Source organism: Bombus flavifrons, chromosome 5 (genome assembly GCF_040668555.2).
Source record: "Bombus flavifrons isolate JBK064 chromosome 5, iyBomFlav1_principal, whole genome shotgun sequence".
Classification (NCBI taxonomy): Eukaryota; Metazoa; Arthropoda; class Insecta; order Hymenoptera; family Apidae; genus Bombus; species Bombus flavifrons.
In genome coordinates this window covers 15111490-15133947 of record NC_138446.1, presented here as the reverse complement: position 1 = coordinate 15133947, position 22458 = coordinate 15111490, and the positions used below count along the sequence as shown (strand labels likewise).

At 41.5% G+C, this 22458-nt stretch overlaps 1 protein-coding gene across 1 annotated transcript in view; it reads right to left on the bottom strand.

Moving 5' to 3' along the window:
* Window positions 1-235: 235 nt before the first annotated feature.
* Window positions 236-22458, bottom strand: part of dpy (fibrillin-like protein dumpy) — a 114571-nt gene continuing 92348 nt past the window's right edge. Inside the window, 47 exon segments of the mRNA XM_069112957.1 lie at window positions 236-475; window positions 648-834; window positions 929-1167; window positions 1250-1520; window positions 1627-1865; window positions 1946-2134; window positions 2224-2472; window positions 2565-2765; window positions 2846-3214; window positions 3470-4417; window positions 4495-5082; window positions 5215-5397; window positions 5504-5713; window positions 5838-6014; window positions 6144-6356; window positions 6491-6859; window positions 7165-7359; window positions 7455-7652; window positions 7862-8074; window positions 8179-8532; window positions 8673-8861; window positions 8967-9236; window positions 9408-9728; window positions 10017-10343; window positions 10825-11148; window positions 11499-11798; window positions 12016-12321; window positions 12486-12806; window positions 12887-13198; window positions 13291-13617; window positions 13701-14018; window positions 14244-14549; window positions 14884-15186; window positions 15297-15629; window positions 15839-16150; window positions 16607-16930; window positions 17288-17605; window positions 17692-17997; window positions 18223-18528; window positions 18727-19047; window positions 19200-19505; window positions 19639-19971; window positions 20091-20408; window positions 20803-21108; window positions 21244-21549; window positions 21639-21971; window positions 22049-22363. Of these exon segments, the coding sequence (XP_068969058.1) occupies window positions 237-475; window positions 648-834; window positions 929-1167; window positions 1250-1520; window positions 1627-1865; window positions 1946-2134; window positions 2224-2472; window positions 2565-2765; window positions 2846-3214; window positions 3470-4417; window positions 4495-5082; window positions 5215-5397; window positions 5504-5713; window positions 5838-6014; window positions 6144-6356; window positions 6491-6859; window positions 7165-7359; window positions 7455-7652; window positions 7862-8074; window positions 8179-8532; window positions 8673-8861; window positions 8967-9236; window positions 9408-9728; window positions 10017-10343; window positions 10825-11148; window positions 11499-11798; window positions 12016-12321; window positions 12486-12806; window positions 12887-13198; window positions 13291-13617; window positions 13701-14018; window positions 14244-14549; window positions 14884-15186; window positions 15297-15629; window positions 15839-16150; window positions 16607-16930; window positions 17288-17605; window positions 17692-17997; window positions 18223-18528; window positions 18727-19047; window positions 19200-19505; window positions 19639-19971; window positions 20091-20408; window positions 20803-21108; window positions 21244-21549; window positions 21639-21971; window positions 22049-22363 (14192 nt within the window). The 3' untranslated portion in view covers window position 236.

Below are 22458 nucleotides of genomic sequence, written 5' to 3'. Positions count from 1 at the left end.
ACTATCTATGTATATTTATGTATAACTTGATTCAGGGTACTCGTATGTAACAATGAACGTACAACACGCTCGGTATGAACCCCCGAGAGGAAGATAACGGAAGAGTCTAGTCACTGGAGGAGTCGTTGAAAGAAATACAAGACCGACCAGCGAGAAAAAAAATGTGATGTGGTCTGTACTGCATTCCATTGAGAATTATAAAATTACGTTACAAAAAAATAATTATCCTAGAGTACTTATGATAGGTGATAATCAGGAGACGGTTCAGCTACGGACTCAGTAGTGAACAGTGGATTTGGGAACTCTGGTGGGTGTGGCAGTGGTCCAGCAGTCTTTGGCTGACGACGATACGCCATTAGCCAGCACGACACAGCAATAGCTACAGCGACTAGTGCCAAGAGTGCTGTAATTACTAGTGCTATCACAAAGCCGACCGTAGAAACGCAAATATCTTCTACTCTTTGAGCTGAGGTGACTGAAACAGGAAAAAAAGATTGTATTGTAATAATAAAGTATATTTTAATTCTCGTTCAGCGTTAAAGCGACAAAGTGAAAAGTCAACTGAACAAGCTGCAAGAGTCAGAATTGACCTTTTCTAGAAATTAAGATTCTTCTTTAACTGAAGAAGAAAAAGGATATGGACTTACTCTCAGCTGGATCTGCTGTAAACCTCTCTTCTCTCCTCTCCAGAGTGAATATCAGATTCGACTGGATCGTTATTTCTTCTCTAAGTTGTCCTTCAAAGCTGTCCGTGATGCTTAAAGACGTATCATTTGTCTCGGAACTCACGTCTCGACGGCGACGACCGAACGCGTTGTATCCTCGACAATTGACCTAAAAGGGTCATAATAATATTTTAATATCTTAATTAAAACCTTAATATTTTAATTATTTACTTCGAAGTACTTCGAAGTAGAAGGATACTCACGGGTTGACAACGTCCAAAGCACACACGGATATTGCACTGGAATCGAATATTGTCACTGCTTGGGAATTTAAAAGCATTGAAGCTGGCCATTAACGTCTGAGTTTCAGGATCTTGTTCCCATTCTCCGAATATCGTCGGATCCGTCGCGCAGCCATTCTCATCTGTTACAATGTACTCGTTCTCCAAATTGTCTTCCATCGTTTTGGCCACACAATTTCGGGCAAATCCGCCATAAATAGCTAAAATGATAAAATTATCATATAATTATAAGAAATATAAGATTCACGATTTTTTTTCTTTAATTATAAGCCATATACTTACTGGAAGGCTGAACTTCGACTTGCAACATCAAATTATCTCCAATTTCAGCAGAGTTTATTTCATTTCCGCTTTGAGTAACGATCTTCATCAGACAGACTGGCGGAGGACCAGTGTTAGCAATGGTGCCAGCTGTAGTTAACATGGAGACATTGAAACCCAGGGTAACGTTTTGTTCTCCAGTTTGGTATATGCATTTGATATGGTATGCTTGAGTCTTGTATGTCATCAATTTCGGATGCTTTTGTATGACCAGTACGAAACTTGCTTGTCCCTGAAAATAATCATTTTGTACATATAATATTTTGAAACAAAGAATATAATAAAAATAATATATGTACTGGTAATACAATTAATAAATTTACATAAGAATAACTTACATTTACGTGTATCAGTCCGCAATTTCCAAACGCCACCTTGAATATCTCGGTTTTGTGCATAGTTTCTGCTGGGATGGAGACAACCCTCCTGCACTGCTCATCTTTGCTGTGACCTTTGACATATAGAACACCATCGAATTCCTGATCGTGAAGATGTATTTCGACTTGCACTCCATCCGACAAACAGCTAACAACCATCTCTGGTCTGGGGAAATCGGTTCGCCATCGGTTCTTGTCATCTATCAAGGGAAGATCTTATTAATAATTTGAATAACAAATATGACAACAATAGGAGTCTCTCGTAAGAATAATTGCTTACAGCATTGAGTATAAGCATTTCCAATATAACCATTGATGCATATGCAAATAGCTTGATGACGAGTTGCATTACAGAGTGCATAAAGACCACATAATTGAGTTGAACAAGGATCTTCACATGTTTGGCTGGTTTTATCGCAGAATCTGTTATCAGCACAGTCATCGTCGTGTTTGCACTCGATTATGTCAACTACAAATACGTTTCATTAATTAAACAAAATTTAGGTAAGCAGGAATACTTATCAAAATAATATTTATTATATAACATTCTTTTCATACCCAATTTGCAATATCCATTCGCGTCCAGTCTGTATCCATGATGAATCGGACACACGCAGCGACCATATTCATCGATGATCATACCATTTTCCAAAGCACACACACAGTATCCTTCATCATTGATGATCATTCCAGATTGTTTCCTACACGGTATACAAACTTCTGTTTCATCCTTAGCTGACCCAGGTGGACATACACAATTGCCATACTCATCGAGAATTTGACCCTTTCCTACTGGACATACGTTGGCTGTAAGATAAAGCAGATTCATTTAAAAACTATTTTATAAATTGTTCCATCATTTTTCGTTACAAGTCGTTTGATATAAAGCAAGAAATTACTTTTGTCACAGCGAACGACTGCGTTTCCTCTATATCCGGGAATGCATTCACAGATCATGGTTCTTACAGGAGACGTGTCGAGTACCTTACAATCCGCGTTTATTCCACAAGGTTCGATCTTCACGCAAGGATTGATGCACTCGCCATTGAAGCAGGCGGTCTGAGATGGACATTCGTTATCCGCCTTGCATTTCTCTGTCACTGAGTATTAAGAAACAACGATAAGAAAAAATAACAAAAAGGTAATACCTAGAGTATTATAAAAATCGAATCACTCTTACGTTTAGTACATCCCACTTTAGTATCTCCGATGTAACCGGGAGGACAAGCACACTCGACTACATGGTTATAGACGTTGCAATCCATGTTTCCGGTGCAAGGATTTATTCCACAAGGATTCTCGCAACGCTCGTTAATGCAAGCTTTGTTCGTGGGACAATCAGAGTTACTCTTGCAACCAAGAAGGACACAGGAAACTCTAGGATTGCCTCCATATCCTGGTGGACACTCGCAGATAGCTTTGTGGTTGATACCATTGCACTGAGCGTCTTTTCCGCAGGTGGTGATTAATGGAGAACAGACCGGAACACAGTTGTGCTGGACACACGCGTGTGATCCGCTGCAGTCACCATCTGTGCGGCATCCGGCGACTGAAAATTAAATTACATTGATTTTCAGACAAATTTGTCTCAAAAAGTTAAATTTTTATCAAATTTTTATGAGATAAACTTCTACTTAGGTTCCAATATTTAGGTTTCATTCATAAAAATGTGATATTACATAAACATCCGCAGTCTATATATATATGATAATAGAACAACTTTCTGTCTTTACTGCTTAATCTTTCCAAAATCGACATCTTTCGCCTTCGAAAAAAATGGTTAATGACAGAAGCACAGTCTTACCTTTAGTGCAAGCCAAGTCAGGATTTCCATCGTATCCCAGAACACAAGAGCAAATTGGTTTGTGATTTGCAACGCTACACTTCGCATTGGGGCCGCAGGCACAAGGATTCTTGCACACCGCGTTAACACAGGACTTTTCTGAAGGACAGTCACTATCGTTAGTACATTCAATCTCCAAAATCGGTTTCGTGGGTCTACAAGTTCCGCTGCCGCTGCTCACGTATCCACTAGGACACACACAGACCATCGTTCGAACCGGGGACGTCGGAAGGACTTTGCATTCTGATGGATCGCTGCAGGGTTGCACGACAGTGCAAGGATTCTGGCATTTATTATCAAAGCAGGCCAACAAATTAGGACAATCACTGTCCTCTTTACACTCTGGTCTTTCTTCCGGTTTACAAGCGATGTAAGGATTGCCTGTGTGATGAGGTGGGCAACGACAAATGGGTAGATGATTAAAGACTCTGCATTCGGCTCTAGACGAGCAAGGATTGCTATGAACGCAAGGATTGATGCACTGCATATTGATACAGGAATGGTCTCCAGGACAGTCGCCGTTGCTGTAGCAACCGATTACTCTGCACCGATCCAAAGGATTTCCATGATAACCGTTACGGCATCGACAGTCGGCTTTATGGTTGTTGGGGAAGCATTCTGCGTTTACTCCACAGTTATCGGAGATTAGGCAAGGATTCACGCAGTTGTTGTTCACGCAACTCTTGTCTAGAGCACATTCGCTGTCGCGCGTGCACTCTACGGAATAGCAAGCGATATCCGGGTTGCCTTGGTAGCCTTCTTCGCAAGAGCAGATCGGTTTGTGGTTTCGTACGGTGCACGCAGCGTTGGTACCGCAGTTACAAGGGTTCCTGCATTGTCTGTTGATGCAGGACTCTGTGTCGCTGCACTCGTCGTTCGTCGTGCAAGTGCCGATTATTGCTATTTGGACTGGAAAATAAAATATTTGTAGAAAAATGCAAAGTTGAACCAAGAAAGTCTGTGATTTTAACCTTGGAGTTACTTACTTGGTCTACAAACGCCGTCAACATCAGTGGTCCAACCTTCGGGACACGTGCACGTCATGGTCCTGACGGGCACAGTGTCCAAAACGTTGCAACGTGCATTCTGCAGACATGGTTTGATCACTGGACAGGGGTCGATACACTTATTTTTAATGCACACCAATTTGTCAGCGCAGTCAATATCGATTCTACATTCTGGTTCGTCGAATGTTGTCGTGGGATGATGTGTACAATAGGAATATGGATTTCCAGCAGGAATATTCTCTGGACAACGGCAGGTGGCCACGTGGTCCTGAACGTAGCAGATTGCGTTTTGAGCACACGGTGAATCTTCTAGACAAGGATTAACGCAGCGTCCGCTGTCGCAGGCTAGATTTCGAGGACAATCATGGTCAGCGCTGCACTCCACTCTTTCACAATGCACTTCCGGATTGCCTAGAAAACCTGGACCGCAACGACAAATGGCTCGATGGTTTTGGCCGTAACATTCTGCGTTTATCGCACACTTGTTCTCCAGGATGCAAGGATTCACGCATTGGCCATTGTAGCACGTTGCTGCGCTGTTGCATTCACTGTCCGATTCACAGTCCACTGAAGAAAAAAAAGATTTTGTAAAGTTGCAAAGCTTAATTAATTGGATTATTTTCCTATAAATTTTATGGAATTTTGTGAAATTGAGAAGCTTAATTAGATCGAATTTTTTTTCAGAATTTGTTAACTTACATTTGAAGCAACCTAGTTGAGGATTTCCAGAATAACCAGGCGGACAGACGCAAGATGGATAATGATCTACGACGTTGCACTTGGCGTTCGGACCGCAATTGCAAGGATTGATGCACAAGTTGTTTACACAGGCAGCGTTACCCGCGCAATCGCTGTTTGAAGTACATTCGGCTACAATTTCCGCTATAAAATAAATAAATATACATCGTAAATCATTTGCGAACAGGGTGATATATCGATTTTGTTATTCGTATAGGCATATTAATTTTCTCAAGTTCAAAACGCTTACGTGGAACACAGTTGCTTCTTGGATCACCAATGTAGTTGGCAGGGCATCTACAGACTGGACTGTGATTGTTCGCGTGACATAGTGCATTTCTGCCGCATGGGTCCTCGACAACGCAAGGATTCACGCAGAGAGAATTTATGCACCGTTTGTCGTCGGAGCACTCGCTGTTAGTGTAGCATTCTGGACGAACTGGTGGCAGTGGTATTGGAACTGGAATGGAAAAATGAACAATTTTCAGCATACGAATGTACAATATAATTTTGAACTGTGAATTATTATATTTATTTATTATTTAGCTACTATATTAGATATTATAAAAATATTCAAAACTTACGTCTACCGCACTCGATGTAAGGGTTGCCAGTAAATCCAGGCGCGCAATGACAGATTCCAGTTGCCACACATTGGGCATTCACTCCACACTGAGTGGTCAGACATGCCTCGATGCAAGTTCCACCCACACATTTGTCAGAATCGTTGCAGTCCTGATCTTGGTGGCACTGCAGGACTCCTAATGTTGAAAACAAAATTCATATTGTAACAAAATGATGTACTTTCAAATGATATATGTAAAACTACTAATAGTATAAGATTATTGACCGAAGAATATAATATAATGATTGTTTGAGGTAATGTTTACCGATTTTCTTGCACAGTCCATTTACGTCGGTGATAGTGTTTGCAGGGCAAGTGCAGATCATCGTACGAAGAGGCACCGTGTTCAGTACTTTGCATTCTTGTTCACCAGAGCACATGTTAGAGGATAAGCAAGGATCTTGGCATTTTGAATTGATGCATGCGTAATATGCTGGACATTCGCTGTCTTCTTTGCACTCTGCTTCAATTGGCACACCTTGGAGAAGAAGAGAATTATTTTTAGTTTCGATTCTTCACCGAAGATGCTCTATAGTATGCTGTACGTTAACTGCACCAAGGTCAAGGTTTAATTAAAACAATGTTAACAACGTGAAAGAAAACTCAATTTACCACTGCACTCAACGTATGGATTTCCAGTAGTTCCCAGAGGACAAGTGCACTTAGGCTGATGATCTCTCGCGACGCATTTCGCAGTATCTGCGCAAGTATCGTCCTCGCAAACTGGTCGACAGACTCTGTTCAGCCTGTCGCAGGCTTCGTGATCTGCGCAATCCTCGTTGTAATGGCACACTGTGGAAATACAGGCGATTCTTGGGTCGCCTTGGGTACCTCGTGGACAGACGCATTGCGCTCTGTGAGAGACCGCGATACATTCTGCGCCACGACCGCACGCGATATCTTCGACCAGGCAAGGGGTGACACAATTGTCGCGCAGACAGGTCTTGTCGTAAGGACAATCGCTATCTGACTTACACTCGGCTAGAAAGAAAGAAAATTTTTCTATTATCTTTTAAAGTTAGTTCAAAGATATAGTTTAAAAAATGTTGGAGCGTAGAATTGCAAAGCTCAAAACTTTGAAGTATAAAGCGTGATGCAAATTGGACCAGCACGTTTTTGCTTTTGAAGATGTACTAGAAAATTTGAAACAAATGTCTCATGTTGAAATATATAAGAGAATTCGAGATAGAGGGACGCAAAACTAACAAAAATAAATTTGACATCAAACATTTCTTCGTATATTAAGTTTTATCTCTGGAAAACGAAACGTCTTGTAACAAACTTACGTTTGAAACATTGCACTTGAGGATCTCCCGCGTAGTTCTGCTGGCAGCGACAAGTCGGATGATGATTGACAGTGATACATTCCGCGTTCAAACCACATTGCGTGCTGACACATGGACTCTGACATAGCTGGCTAATGCAAGCCTCGTTGGTCGCGCAATCTGCGTTCGTTGTACACTCCGGGAACGAGTCAGTGTCTAAAATAAAATTAAAACGTTTGTTTCAGTCAGTCCTCCTTAAAAGCCAATACTCATTGTTCATCTTCTATTTTATGTTAGTTTCAACTAATTACCTCTATAACAATTTACGAATGGGTCGCCTGCGGTGCCACGCGAGCAATGACACTGTCGATAATGATTTTGGACAGAGCACTCTGCATTTGAAGCACATGGATTGATAATGCACGGATTGATACATCTTTCGTTCAGACAGGCCATGTTTGAAGAGCATTGGGTGTCGGATTTACAAATGGCTTCGATCTTCTTGTCCACTGGAGAAAAAGAACAAAATTAGATTAATTACACATTAATACGCAATTGCTTCACAGATAGTAATCATAAATCAAATTCAAGCCGTGTTATTTTTTACGAAATGTCGAAAATACGTACTTTTTTTGACGAAGAGCGATTATTCTTTAAATCGTTCATTCTGAATTCTTCGTCATTTTATTACGCGATCAAAAGATTATTTGACACTTACCGGGAATACAAGCGACGGTCGCGTCTCCAGCAAAGTTTTGCAAACATTCGCAGACCATGGTTCTCATTGGTAAAGTGTCTACGACGGTACACTTCGCCCCAGCGATGCAAGGTTTGGTTTCGACACACGGATCTTTACAAACGCCATTGAAACAGCCCAGTTTGCTGGGACAGTCTCCATCTACTTGACACTGTGGCTGTGGTTCGATCGGTTCTAAAGCAAACCGACAAATTTTTCGTTTATTGATCCATTCCAAATAGAATTAAACACGGCCATAAAAGAGTTAAGAAAAGTAGAAATAGAGACATTCTAATTACCCATTAGACACGAGGTATATGGATTACCCACGTAACCCGGAGGGCATCGACAAATAGGACGATGATTAATCACGAAACATTGCGCTGATGGTGGACAATCGCAAGGATTTACACATTTTGAATCGCGACAGGCTAAAGACGATGGACAGTCGTTGTCACTAACGCACTCTGGTCTCTCGCATGTTTGGTACGGATTTCCTAAGTATCCATCAGAACAGTAGCATCTTGGTCTATGGTATCCATCGGATCTGCAGAATGCATTCACACCGCACTGTGTCACAGAGCAAGCGTCTATGCACTCGTTGTTGATGCAAGATTGAGTCAATGGACAGTCGCTGTCACCGCGACAACCAACTGCAAAAATATAACAGGTATATTATACCAGAAATATCATTTCGTACCATTCTATATTATATTTTCTTACGAAATGTGTAGTACGTATAACAATATAGAGAGAAAATCGACTCGCGTGAAAAGATATTTGGAGAACGTACTTTCGCCGCAGTATTGTTGAGGATTGCCAGTGAAGCCTTCGTTGCAGACGCAGACAGCTCGATGCATTTGTACGTGACAACGACTGTTGAAGCCACAGGAATCCAGTGTGCAAGGATCGACGCATTTTTGATTGTAACAAGTCTTGTCGTTCGGACATTCGGAGTTCTGAGTGCACTCTGCAGTTGGTTCTGCGAAAGTACATTGAAAGCAAATGTTATAATTTTCGCCTTTTTCTTTTCATTAATAATCTTAAGATCTTTTTGTAATCTGTTGATAATATTTCAAAAAATCACCTTCGACTGTTAGAACGGTGCACTGTATGCGAGCGTTGCCAGTAAATCCAGACGGACAGGAGCAGACAGGCTTGTGATTGACCGTCTGACACAGTGAATTAATACCACAAGTACCGATGCAAGGGTCTCTGCATTTCTGGGCGAAGCAAGCCTTGTCTCGTGGACAGTCGGAATTAATGACACATTCCGGATAAATGCACACTCCAATGCCGTTTCTAACTTGACATTCACCGTTATAGCTGCACGGAGATGGATTACAAGGATCGGTTTCTGAAACAAATAAATCAATCTTCATTCAATCGATTCGAAAATTATTTTCGTAAACAATTAACTCGTTTTATTATTACATTATCTCTATTATTCTTTCCTATTACTATTAAATCAATAAAAATTGGCGAGTAATTAAAATAGAACAAGACGGTTTGAGAATCTCGAAATTACCAATTTTGGTGTAACATTCTTCGAATGGATTGCCGATCAACGGAGATGTACAACTGCAGAGGGGACTGTGATTGATAGCTTGACACGTAGCCTTGATACCACACACGTTTTGCGTGCAAGGATTTATGCATTTGTTGCCGATGCAAGCCTTGTCTCCTGGACAATCAGAGCTGATCACACACTCTGGATGACAGCCTGTGACACTCGAAGGAACTCCTTGAAGACCGGGCAAACACTTGCAGACTGCCGATTCGCCGATCTTTTGGCAGATTGTGTTAGGTCCACATGGTGATGGTGAGCAAGGATCTCTGTCCTTTGGTACTGTAAGCAAAACAATTTTATGTATTCACAACGATTCGGACGAAGAACGAAAAGCTTGCGTAGTGAGCTTCGATAAAGTATCTACATTATTCTACTATCTCTCACGTCTCAACGAAGTCCAAGCTGCTTTATTTGTTTAATTGTTCAATAGTATTGTGTTTTCGCAACTTTACACTATCTACGCTATCAACGAATTGTTAATATATCCTAAATAATAATCGCTCAAAAAAGAATTGTTAAGCTCAAAAAAGAAAAAAAAAGTAGAATATGCGTGTAAGAATAAAATACCTTGAGGAACAGCATGGCAGATGGTGAACGCGTCTCCGATAGTAGGTAAAGGACAGGAACAAATTGGAATATGATTGGACACAGTACAAATGGCTCCAACGCCACAAGTACCGGGACAAGGATCTTGACACTTGGTTCGAATACAAGCTTGGGATTTAGGGCAGTCAGTGTTCACCAAACACTCTGGTTGACAGCCTTCATACGGATTTCCCCTGAAATCTGGCAGGCACTGGCAATACGCAGTATTGTGTCTCTCGAGACAATACGCGTTAGTTCCACACGGTGAAGGACTGCACGGTCTCGAAGGCGTCGGTGGTTCTACAGGCGCTGTAATAAAATTTGGACACAAAGAAATTAATAAACCATTTAAAGCAGTACGTCAGTTAGTACTTTATAAGAAAGAATTTGCGTGATCGTGAAAGAGAGTTATTTTACAAGAACATAGAACTGTACAAGAACGCGGATAGAAATGGCAAATGATTTAAACAAAGATCGTGGAAAGAATAAGAGAGAATGAAGAACGTGTATGGACAAAGCTTCGAGATCTTGATGCAGGACTAATAATACCTGTGTATAGTCAACATGCAATTCTTCCTACATCGTACAATCTCTATATACACTATATACAAACTAAGTAAAATCCAATAAAATCATTAAGAATGATGAATAATAAAGTAATAAGTATTCGTTAAAGGAACATAATTTAAGATATCTTGAATGAAAAGTCGCGAGATTTCGTCTCTCATTCTTGATTGCTCGATAAAGTTGCTCGATTCGATTATTTTTTATTCACGGGATTATTGCTTACTGCTGGCCACGGAACAAATAGCGAATGGATTTCCAGTGTATCCCTCGGGACACACGCAACGGATGTAATGCAGGGTAACTTGGCAGAGAGCGTCAGTGCCGCAGAGTCCTGTACAGGGATCGGTACACTTCTGTCTAACGCAAGCTTGATTGCTGGGACATTCGCTGTTCACGAGACATTCTGGTCTACAATTGGGAGGAGAGCCTACAAATTCAGGCATACAGGCACAGGAGGCTTTATTGTCTGGTGATACTGTGCATTGGGAGTTTGGTCCACATGGCGAGGGTTTGCATGGGTCCTGGCTGGGTTCTTCGTACTGCGGTTCTGTTCGTTGATAAAAATTTGTCCTCGGTTAACAATCGCTTTGATGGATCTTATAGATGGAAACTTTTCATATAGAAATCGGTGCTGTATGGGATTTATTGTAGTATACAATCTTAGGACTTATTCTTTATTTTAGAAATTGATTGGTTTTGTTTTGGAAAAGAACTTTATAATAAGATCGATAATTGGTAACAGTAATAACTGGTAACAGTAGAGTGCGAAGAAGAATAACTGAATAATCGATCATTTAAAGGGAAATAATTAAACAACAGATAATTGGAGGTAGTAGTGTTTCTGTAGAGGATTTTAAAGACAGCACCGATCCAAATACACATTGATGGGTTACTTACTCATGGGGAAACAGCTGACGAATGGGTCACCGGAATACTGTGCAGGGCAACTGCAAATGGGATTATGGTTTCGTACATTACACAACGCGCCTTGACCGCACACGTTTTCACACGGGTTCTGACAGCGTTCGTTCACGCAAGCTCTGCTCTGTTCGCAATCAGAGTTCACCAAACATTCGGGTCTACAGCTGGGTGGAGTTCCAAAATATCCAGAGAGACAGGAACAAGAAGCTTGTTCGCCAAACTCGCGGCAAACGCTGTTGGGTCCACAGGGTGAAGGTTCGCAGGGTTTTACGCGTTCTATTGTAATGTGACACGTAAAATCATTTATTAATCAATGGTTCATGGCATTTCTCATTCTTTTCAGGATTTATTAAAATTAACTAACAGTTATTGAGATTTTCATAGTTTCTTCAATGGGATACCTTTTAATCTTTCTCTCTAATTGATCAAAACTATTCGAGGGCTAATAAGATTCTTCAAACTTTTCTTTAGAGCTAATTAATTCTGCACTCACTTCTAATAGGTCTGCAGAGGGTAAATGGATCTCCTTCGTGATTCTCAACGCAACTACAAGTAGGAATATGGTTAACCACAACGCACTCAGCATTCTGTCCACAGATTCCAGTGCAAGGGTCCACGCATTTATTGTTGGAGCAAGCTCTATCAAACGTGCAATCGGAATTCTGCACGCATTCTGGTCGACAACCTTGATACGGATCACCACGATATTCGCTTATGCAGCTGCACACGCCATTTCGACATAGCGCGTTCGGACCGCAAGGCGATGGATTGCACGGGTCTGGTGAGACTGGGAGTACAGCTATATTTGTCGCAATAAAACCAATTAATTATTCATCACACGAAAATCTGCAGCTACTTTCATCTTACTAAATACAACATTACTCGTGAAAATATTCGAACACTCATAGTGGACAGATACTTTCGTGAGCCATTGTACATGGAATAATCAATAATAATCCTTACGTGTGGGTGTTAGGCGGCAACTGGTGAAGGGGTCTCCCGTGTAATCTGTAGGACAAGTGCAAACAGGTGTATGATTAATCACATTGCAATATGCGTTCGTTCCACAGGATCCTGGACACGGGTCTCTACACTTTTCTCTGATGCAAGCCTTGTTACTGGTACAGTCTGAATTAATCGAACATTCTGGTCGACAGTTGGGGGCTGAGCCAACGTAATTGGGCAAACAGGAGCAGGATGGAATGCCTCCTATGTCTTGACATTGAGAGAATGGGCCGCAGGGCGATGGAACGCATGGGTTTACAGGCACAGGCGGACTTGGTGCTAAAACACGGAGCGTAAATTCAAGAATTCGGTCATGATTTAACGAATATAATCTCACGGCACTATCCTCAGCCACTTACTGGTCACATCGAAACACTTGACAAACGGATCTCCCGTCTGACGAGGATCGCAGCTACAAATGGGACTGTGATGGAACACCTCGCATCTCGCGCTTATCCCACAAACTCCAGGGCAAGGGTCAACGCATTTCTGATTCACACAAGCTCTGTTGCTAGCACATTCTGTGCTAACAACACACTCGGGCCTACATCCTGGTGGTGTGCCTTTGAAATCGGGAAGGCAAGAACAAGTGGCTTGGCCATTCACATTGGCGCACTTACTGTTTGGTCCACAGGGTGAAGGTTCGCAGGGATTCGTCAGACTTGTCGTAGCTATTGTTATTAATATATTACGATATCGTTATCAAATTATACTCTACATAAACGGAGAATATTTCTTAAAATCTGCAGTTGGAAAAACTCACGGGGTTGTTTAAGTATGCTGCAAGCTGTAAATGGATCACCAGTGTAACCTGAGCTACAACTGCAAATTGGAATGTGATTCACCACTTGGCAATCGGCGTTAAAGCCACAGGTTCCTGGACAGGGATCTTGACACTTGTTCCTTATACAGGCTCGGTTAGATGGGCAGTCGGCATTGATAATACACTCTGGCCTACAATTTTCGTATGGGTTACCATAGAAGTCAGGTAAACAGGTGCACCGGGCTGTACCGTACGATTCGCGACAAATGGCGTTCGGGCCACAGGGAGATGGCTGGCAGGGGTTGACTTTTTGTGGTCTATCTTCGACTACAAGTGGAATAAAAAAGAAGTGACGTTAATTTTTTTTAAACGTACTTAACAATGGATGATTAAGGAAGAGAAGATCTTACTTGGTTGGGGTGTACATTGTACGAACGGGTTTCCAGTGAAATTGCTTGCACAAGTGCACATAGGTGTGTGACTAATCGTCCTGCACTCTGTGTTCCTGCCACAGGAACCAGGGCAAGGATCCGCACATTTCTGATTGATGCAAGCCTGCTGCGCTGAACATTCTGTATTACTCAGACACTCGGGTTTGCAATATGGTGGGACTCCTACGAATTCAGGAAGACAAGAACACGAGGGTGCGTTGTTGGTGACTTGGCATCGAGCGTTTGGACCACAAGGCGATGGCTGGCAAGGATTTATCGGGGTATCTGGCTCTTTTACTAAAAGAAAATGCCAATCTTAGCAGGATCATCCTTCGGTACAAAAGATATCTAGTAAGTCGTGCAACCTCGTAGTAGTAAGATACATTGGATCCGGAAGTAAAATAATTAAATTGATAAATATTTTTCAGATTTCAAATTTGCAAAATTCCAAATTTTCAAGAAAAAGCCGGAACAGAGATATATTTTTGACGAGAAATCTTTGGAGTGATAAATGAGCCTTACTTTGTGGGACACACTGAATAAATGGATCTCCGGTATACTGCTCGAAGCAGCTACAAACAGGATTATGATTGATCACGGAACACTGAGCAGACAATCCACAAGCACCGAGACAAGGGTCGATGCATTTTTGGTTACTGCAAGCTCTGTTTCGAGGGCAATCTGTGCTAACGATACACTCTGCTCTACAGAATGGTGGCGATCCTTTGAATCCAGTAACGCAGCTGCAGACAGCTTGACCGTTGGAAGGACGACAATGGCTGTTCGAACCGCAGGGTGATGGGTTGCATAGATCGACTGCGGTGGTTTCTGTCATACCACAAATTCCAAAATATTAATAATAAGCGTGTTTCAACTGCTGCTGAGCAATCTGAGTTTCTCTCAGATTACAAAGGAAAAAAGTATAAAAAAAAGTAATATTATATTAAGTTCTAACGTATATTCGTCCCGTTTCCTTCGTTTTTCATAAATAAGAAAACGGTATGAATTTACGTCACAACTACTATACAAAATATACAACGTGATACCGCACGTAATTATAACAGATTCGTTTAAATAAAATTCACAGGCCACGTATCATACACAGTGGAAGTGAAAATAATTTCAGGGAAGAATGAAACAAAAGATGAGTCAGGGGACCAACCTTGAATAGGATTACACGAAACGAAAGCATTGCCTGTCATGTTCCTAGGACAGCTGCACATAGGTAGATGATTGATCACAGTGCACTCTGCGTTTACTCCACAGGTTCCTACACAGGGATTTCTGCATTTGTGCAGTAGGCAAGCTTCGTTTCGGGAACAGTCGGTGTTGATAACACATTCAGGGCGGCAAATGGTGTATGGGTCGCCCAGATAACCAGGCAAGCAAGTGCACACGCCACTATTGCATTGTGCGTTTGGTCCACACGGTGATGGGTTGCATGGGTCTGTTGGGGCTTCTGAGACTGAAACAAGTGGCTCAATGTACTCCTCCCGGTCTATCACTTACATACTAACCCTATAAGGGAACAGAAGAAAAGAAAAAAAAATGTTGAATGATTATCTGGATTCTTACTGATTGGCGGAGGAGTTGGTGAACAGCTGGTGAAAGGATCGCCGGTGTATCCTTCGGGACAAGTGCAAGCTGGCGTATGATTGACAACTGTACAGCGTGCATTCACGCCGCAAGATCCTGGACAGGGATCTCTACACTTCTCTCTAATGCAAGCTTTGTCTGCTGTACAATCTGAATTGATGGAACATTGCGGTCGACAATTTGGTGGCACTCCGATGTAGTTGTTTATGCAAGTGCAGACTGGAGTTTCTCCAACGGCCTTGCACATGGCGTTTGAACCACAGGGGGATGGGGTGCAAGGATCCTTAGGGTACGGCTCTTCCGGTTTTGGCACTATAGCGTAAATATCGTTGAAATACGAGATATTGATAGGGAACACTTCTTAATTGATAATGGAATCGGATAAGAATGGATAATGGCATAAATTTTCATATACGGACTCAGAGAGTACACCATGAAGCTCAGAAAAATATTTGAAAAATGTTATTGTTAACTATAATTAATTTACGAAGATTATATAACAAGATTTCTTTCAAACTTACTTGGAACAGGGAAACAGTAAACAAACGGATCTCCCGTCAAACCGCTTCCACAGCTGCAAATTGGACTGTGGTGCACAACCTTGCACTGTGCGTTACGGCCACAAGTACCAGGACAAGGATCTCTACACTTCTGGTTAATACACGCGAGATTCGAGTTACATTCCGAATTCACGACACACTCTGGTCTACAGTTCGGTGGGGTTCCTACATATTGAGGCTGACACGAGCACACTGCCTGACCATTTACTTTCTGGCACTGGCTATTTGGACCACAAGGGGATGGTTGGCATACGTCTCGCTCGTCTTCGTCAACTGTAAAGTGTATAACATGGAGCTTGTATCTCGAAGCAAGAATAGAAGGAGCGAAGTAAAATTGAAGATCACAGGAGAAAGACCCGACGGGACATTTTTGTTGATATTTTTATTTTAATGTCTCTTTATGACTAAAAAGGAGTATTTTAAGAATTGAAAATAATTCAAAGATGTAATCCTTTTAAAAATAACTGGAGGATTGGGGAAATCTTACGAAAAGTTGAAAGTACATCTATCAAGAATTTTGATACTCTGGCAAGAAATATTTTTAAAATTATGGCAACAGTGGAAAAATACATGTACGTCTTGAAAATCGATTAAGAGGCCAATTTTTGCAACATAGAATTAATTGACAGCGTATTAAATTAGAAAATATTCTCCTTTGTAAAAAGTGAAAAATATAACATATCGTGTCTTTTCCTCTGTACTCTTTAATTATTCGTGTTAATTACTCACTTGTAGGAGCTTTGTATACGCAATTCACGTATGGATCGCCAGTGTATTGCGGGATACAAGTGCACACAGGTAGATTGTTTACTACTTGACAGTTGGTATTGGAGCCACAAGAACCAGGGCAAGGATTTTGACATTTGGATCTGATACAAGCTAAATGAGAGGGACAGTCTGATGATCTAGTGCATTCTGGTCGACATCCTTCGTAAGGATTGCCGATGTACTCGGGCAAACAGGTACAGGAACTAAGATCATTCTGTTCACGACAAATGGCGTTTGCTCCGCACGGAGAGGGTTGGCAGGGTCTAGGTACGACTGTTGTATCCGCTAAAAGAAGTTAAGGACGAATTTAATTGGATTATTAAGTCGATGAATAACTTGATTATTTCTTATTATTGACACTTTAACGATGGGGTATATTATTGAAATTTCTATTTTCTTCAGGTTTTCAAGAAATATTCAGTAAAATGTTCTACAAGATAATATACGTTTTTTTGGAAACTCGAATTACCTGATTTTTTGAGCATTTAAACTTCAGTATTTCTAGTAAAAAGAATGTTCTTTTCTTCAAGAGAAATTCTACGCTACTACACTAGTTTGTCAAAGTTACCAATCGTAACAAAGTCACGTCAATAAGGTACCAATAAATGTCCTATTTTATGAAACATCGATCAGGACACTTACGTTGTCTGGCAATGCACTGAACGAACGGATCTCCCGTGAAGTCCTTCGAGCAAATGCACGATGGAACATGATTCACAACGTGACATTCCGCGTTCGAACCACAAGAACCGGCGCAAGGGTCTCTGCATTTACGCTCGATACACGCCAAGTGACTACCGCATTCGCTATTACTGATACACTCTGGCTTGCAGTTTGGCGGAACACCAATAAATTCTGGTTTACAAGAACACGACGGGGAGTTATTAACCACTTGACAAACTGCGTTTGGACCGCATGGTGATGGCTGACACGGGCTGGTTGGTTGCACTGGTTCTTCAGCTTTTCAGAAAACCCACAAATTAAATTTCCGTTACCTCCGTAATGAGATGTTATCTCTAAATTAAATAATCATAAAAGACACCTACGTTTAGGTAAACAACGCACGAAGGGGTCACCAGTGAATATCGAAGGACAGCTGCAAATAGGATTATGATTGACGACCTGACACCTAGCTGATACTCCACAGGATCCAGGACACGGGTCTCTACACTTGAGATTCACGCAAGCTTCGTTCAATGGACAGTCACTGTTAACTATACATTCAGGTCGACAAGCTGGTGGGTTTCCTATGTAACCAGGGGCACACGAACACACTGCCTGTCCACTGATGTCCTGACACCTACTATTAGGACCACAGGGTGACGGGTTGCAAGGTTGTACTATCTCTGGGTCTGCAAAACAAAGGGTTGGATTTTTAAGGCAAAATATAATTTTCCCTAGCTAGATAGTTATTTCAAAACACTGTGCGTCAGCGAATGTTTAAGTTGACAAAGGACTCGATTCAACGATTTCGAGGATGTTCGATACGTTTCAGCTTTTCTCTCGACTAATGTCTCTTATCACAAATCACATACAGGTTCAGTGTTATTGATCGTTGTCATGATATAATAATTTACCTTTCACTGGGAAACATGCTGTGAACGCGTTTCCTGACATGCCATCGGGGCAACTGCACATGGGAGTATGATTTATCACCACGCATTCGGCATTCTGTCCGCAGACACCGGTACAAGGATCAAAACACTTGTTACGATTGCAAGCTCTGTCTAAAGGACAGTCTGGGTTCTGGACACACTCCGGACGACATCCGTAATATGGATCACCGTGGTATTCTGGTAGACAAGTGCATGTACCATCGCGACACAGTGCGTTCGATCCACACGGTGAGGGGTTGCAGGCATCTTGGGGCGCTGTTGGTGAAGCTAGTAGGAAAAATATCATTAAATTCTGTTCTAAAGGCTGAAACTATTAGGTATTGTTCTGAGGGATAAAATTGTGATGAAAAGTGTCATTAAATATCGTTCTGTATGTATCAGCAAAAATATTAAAAATACTGCTTCGAAGGGATGCATTCGTATTATTGTTTTCATAAAGTTCTAAATTTCTATGACAATGCTTACGAGGAGATTCTAGGAAACAATTGACAAATGAATCGCCTGTGAATCCCTGGGGACAAGTGCACACAGCCATGTGATTCACTACTAAACATTCTGCTCCAGTACCGCAGGAACCTGGACAAGGATCTGTACACTTTTGTCTGAGGCAAGCTCGGTTACTGGCACATTCTGAATCGATGGTACACTGCGGTCGACAGTTTGGAGGAGTTCCTATGTAATCGTCCATACAGGTACAGCTTGGTAGGTCCGCGTTTCCAACGACGCGACATACAGAGAACGGGCCACAGGGCGATGGCACGCAAGGGTTCACTGGTTCGGGTACCGCTGAAGGAAAATATTACCATTGAGAATCTATCCTTATCTTTTTCATCCAACGTTGTACTTTAGTAAATGATCGACAACTGGTTTTAAATTTCAGTGGGTTAAAACGAATGGATTGGAATAGTTTTTCACGAAATTCAGCCCGAATTACTTACTTGGAACTTTGAAACATCTAACGAAGGGATCGCCGGTATATCCTACGTTACAGCTACAGATCGGACTGTGATTAATGGCCTCGCATCTAGCATTGATACCACAAATTCCAGGGCAAGGGTCGACGCATTTGAGGTTTTTGCAAGCACGGTTTGTTGTACATTCTGAGCTGACCGTACACTCTGGCCTACACATCGGTGGAGATCCCAAAAACGTAGGTGAACACGAACAGATAGCCTGTCCATTGAATACACGACACAGACTGTTCAGACCGCAGGGTGATGGATTACAAGGGTCAGCTGGTTCCGCTATAAGAACGTCCATATTACAAAACCGTGAAAACCTATGACTTTGACATTATTTTCATAAGTTGCACTGCTCGAAAATATCTGAATAAGAAAATTTCGGACAATGGAGGTTCCGCCTAACATAAATACTTACGCGGAGCTTGAATAAAGTTACATTGAACGAACGGATCTCCGCTATATCCAGATTGACAGGTACATAATGGAACATGATTAACAACTTGACACATTGCATTGTATCCACAGAATCCTGGACAAGGGTTCTGACATTTGGATCTAACACAAGCTTGATCAGCCGAGCAATCGGAATTAACGATACACTCTGGCCGACATCCTTCATAAGGATTGCCAATATAATCAGTGATGCATTTACAGGATGCTGCGCCGTTTTGTTCGTTACACACTGCATTAGATCCACAAGGAGATGGTACACACGGGGTGAGTTTCTCTATTTCTTGATCTTGGATAACTACAAATTGTAAATTATTTTTCTTGTGAGAAATACTTATTCGTTTCGACGATAGAATACTTTCTGGGAATATTTTATTCGTTTTTTACTTTAACCGTTTAATGTGAGAGTCTTTTTACCTGGTTTTGGAGTACACTGTACAAATGGATCACCAACGAAACCCGAAGAGCAAATGCACATAGGCGTGTGGCTAATTATTCTGCATTCTGCATTGGCGCCACAGGAACCGGGACAAGGATCGCGACACTTTTGATTTATGCACGCCAAATTTGTAGGGCATTCGCTGTTACTAATGCATTCTGGCTTGCAATATGGCGGTGAACCGATAAATTCGGGTAAACAACTGCATGAAGGTGAATTTCCTGATATTTGGCACTGAGCATTGGGTCCGCATGGTGATGGCTGGCAAACGTTTATCGGTTCTGGCTGAACTGGCGCTAAAAATTTTATTCAGATATTAAAAATGAACCTCTTCATGGGTGCTCAGATGTTAATGATATTTTGTAGACTCGGTGGAACGTTGGTACAAATGTATTTTGTTTTAAAAAGATAAAGGGATGTCACATTTATCTAGAAAGTTTCGTTACGAATCAGCACAATTAGAGGTACAATATTAGTAACCTGTTTCGATATTTAATCTACTATTTAGATAATATATATCTATAATATAATATAATATTTTATCTACTAGAGTTTTATTTAATTTGATACAGTAATATGTTCTAATATTTCTAGAGTTTAATTTTACCTGTAATTTTTTGGATTTAAAAATACATATTCTTACTTGTATCATTTGTGCACCGAATCTCTCAGTTAAAAAAAGGAACTTACGAAGTGGAAGACACCTAATGAAAGGATCTCCCGTGAATCCTTCAGGACAGTGGCAAATAGGATTACGATTCGCGACAGTGCAACGAGCTCCCAAGCCACACGAGCCCACACAAGGATTTATGCACTTCTGATTACTACAACTCTCGTTTGGTGGGCAATCAGAGCTAACTACACATTCTGGGCGACAGATTGGCGGGTTTCCTAAATAGCCTGGTACGCAACTACACACTGCCTGGCCATTCTTCACTCGACATTGACTGTTAGATCCGCAAGGCGATGGATTGCACGGATTAGATGGAAGTTCGGCTGTCGAAATACGATTACTTGTAAAAACGTCTGGATTTAAATGCCTTCTTTAACTAAATAATTTGTTTAAGTAAATAAATGGTCTTGACTTATAAACTAAAGAAACAGAAAATTCTTTTCAACACGACAAAGTACCTATAGCTGGACGACAGAATGCAAAGGCATTTCCTTCGAAACCAGGAGAACAACTGCACATTGGAACATGATTAACCACGTCGCAAATTGCATCAGGGGCACATGCACCAACGCAAGGATTCTCGCATTTGTTTCTCACGCAAGCTTTGTTTCGGGGGCAATCGTTGTTAAGTACACATTCTGGTCGACAACCGATGGTAGAATCCCCATAGTAATCGGGCATGCAAGAACAGATTCCGTCGTTGCAAATAGCGTTAGGTCCACAGGGGGATGGATTACATAAATCCGTCTGTGTTGGTTCAGCTGCTACCAAAAATTTTGTATCAGCCATTTTAAAAATTCCAATCGAATCGGTGATAGAACATAAAAAATCTTTCTGAATGGAAACTACTTACGAGGAGTGATTAGTTGATTGCATTGACTGAAAGGATCACCGGTGTATCCAGAGATACAGGAACACATAGGAACGTGATTGAATACTGTACATTGAGCATTGAAACCGCAAGAACCTGGGCATGGGTCTCTGCATTTTTCTCCCATACAGGCTTTACTAGGTGAACAGTCAGAGTTTACTGTACACTCTGGACGACAGTTTGGAGGGCTTCCAATATAAGTGGATAGACATTGACAGGATGGACCGCCATTGACTACACGACACTCTGAATTTGGACCACACGGGGAAGGCAAACAGGGCTGTGTAGCTTCGACTGTTGTCGGTGGTAGTGCTTCTAAAAGGGCAATTATGAAATAAGGAATCTATATATGTAACTGCAAGATAATTTAAATTAGTTTCAAGATATCTTACGTGGAGCAGGGAAACATCTGATGAAAGGATCCCCGGTGTATGATTCTCTGCAAGCACAGATCGGACTGTGACTTTTGACCACGCAGGTAGCAAACGTGCCACAAGAATTGGGACACGGGTCCATGCACTTTTGGTTAACGCAGGCGCGATCTTGAGGACACTCTGAGTTTAGAACACACTCGGGACGACACATTGGAGGCGTGCCTGTGTATTCTGGCAGACAAGAGCAAACAGCTTGGCCATTTACTACACGACATTGACTGTTAGGTCCACAAGATGAAGGGTTGCACGGATCTTTGTATTTCGTTTCATCTTCTACAAGATTTAAATTTAGAACCATGAGAAACATCTCGGTGTTCTTCGAAATTTTTGTTAATAAAAATTTATGTAAAATGCAAAAAGGGATGAAA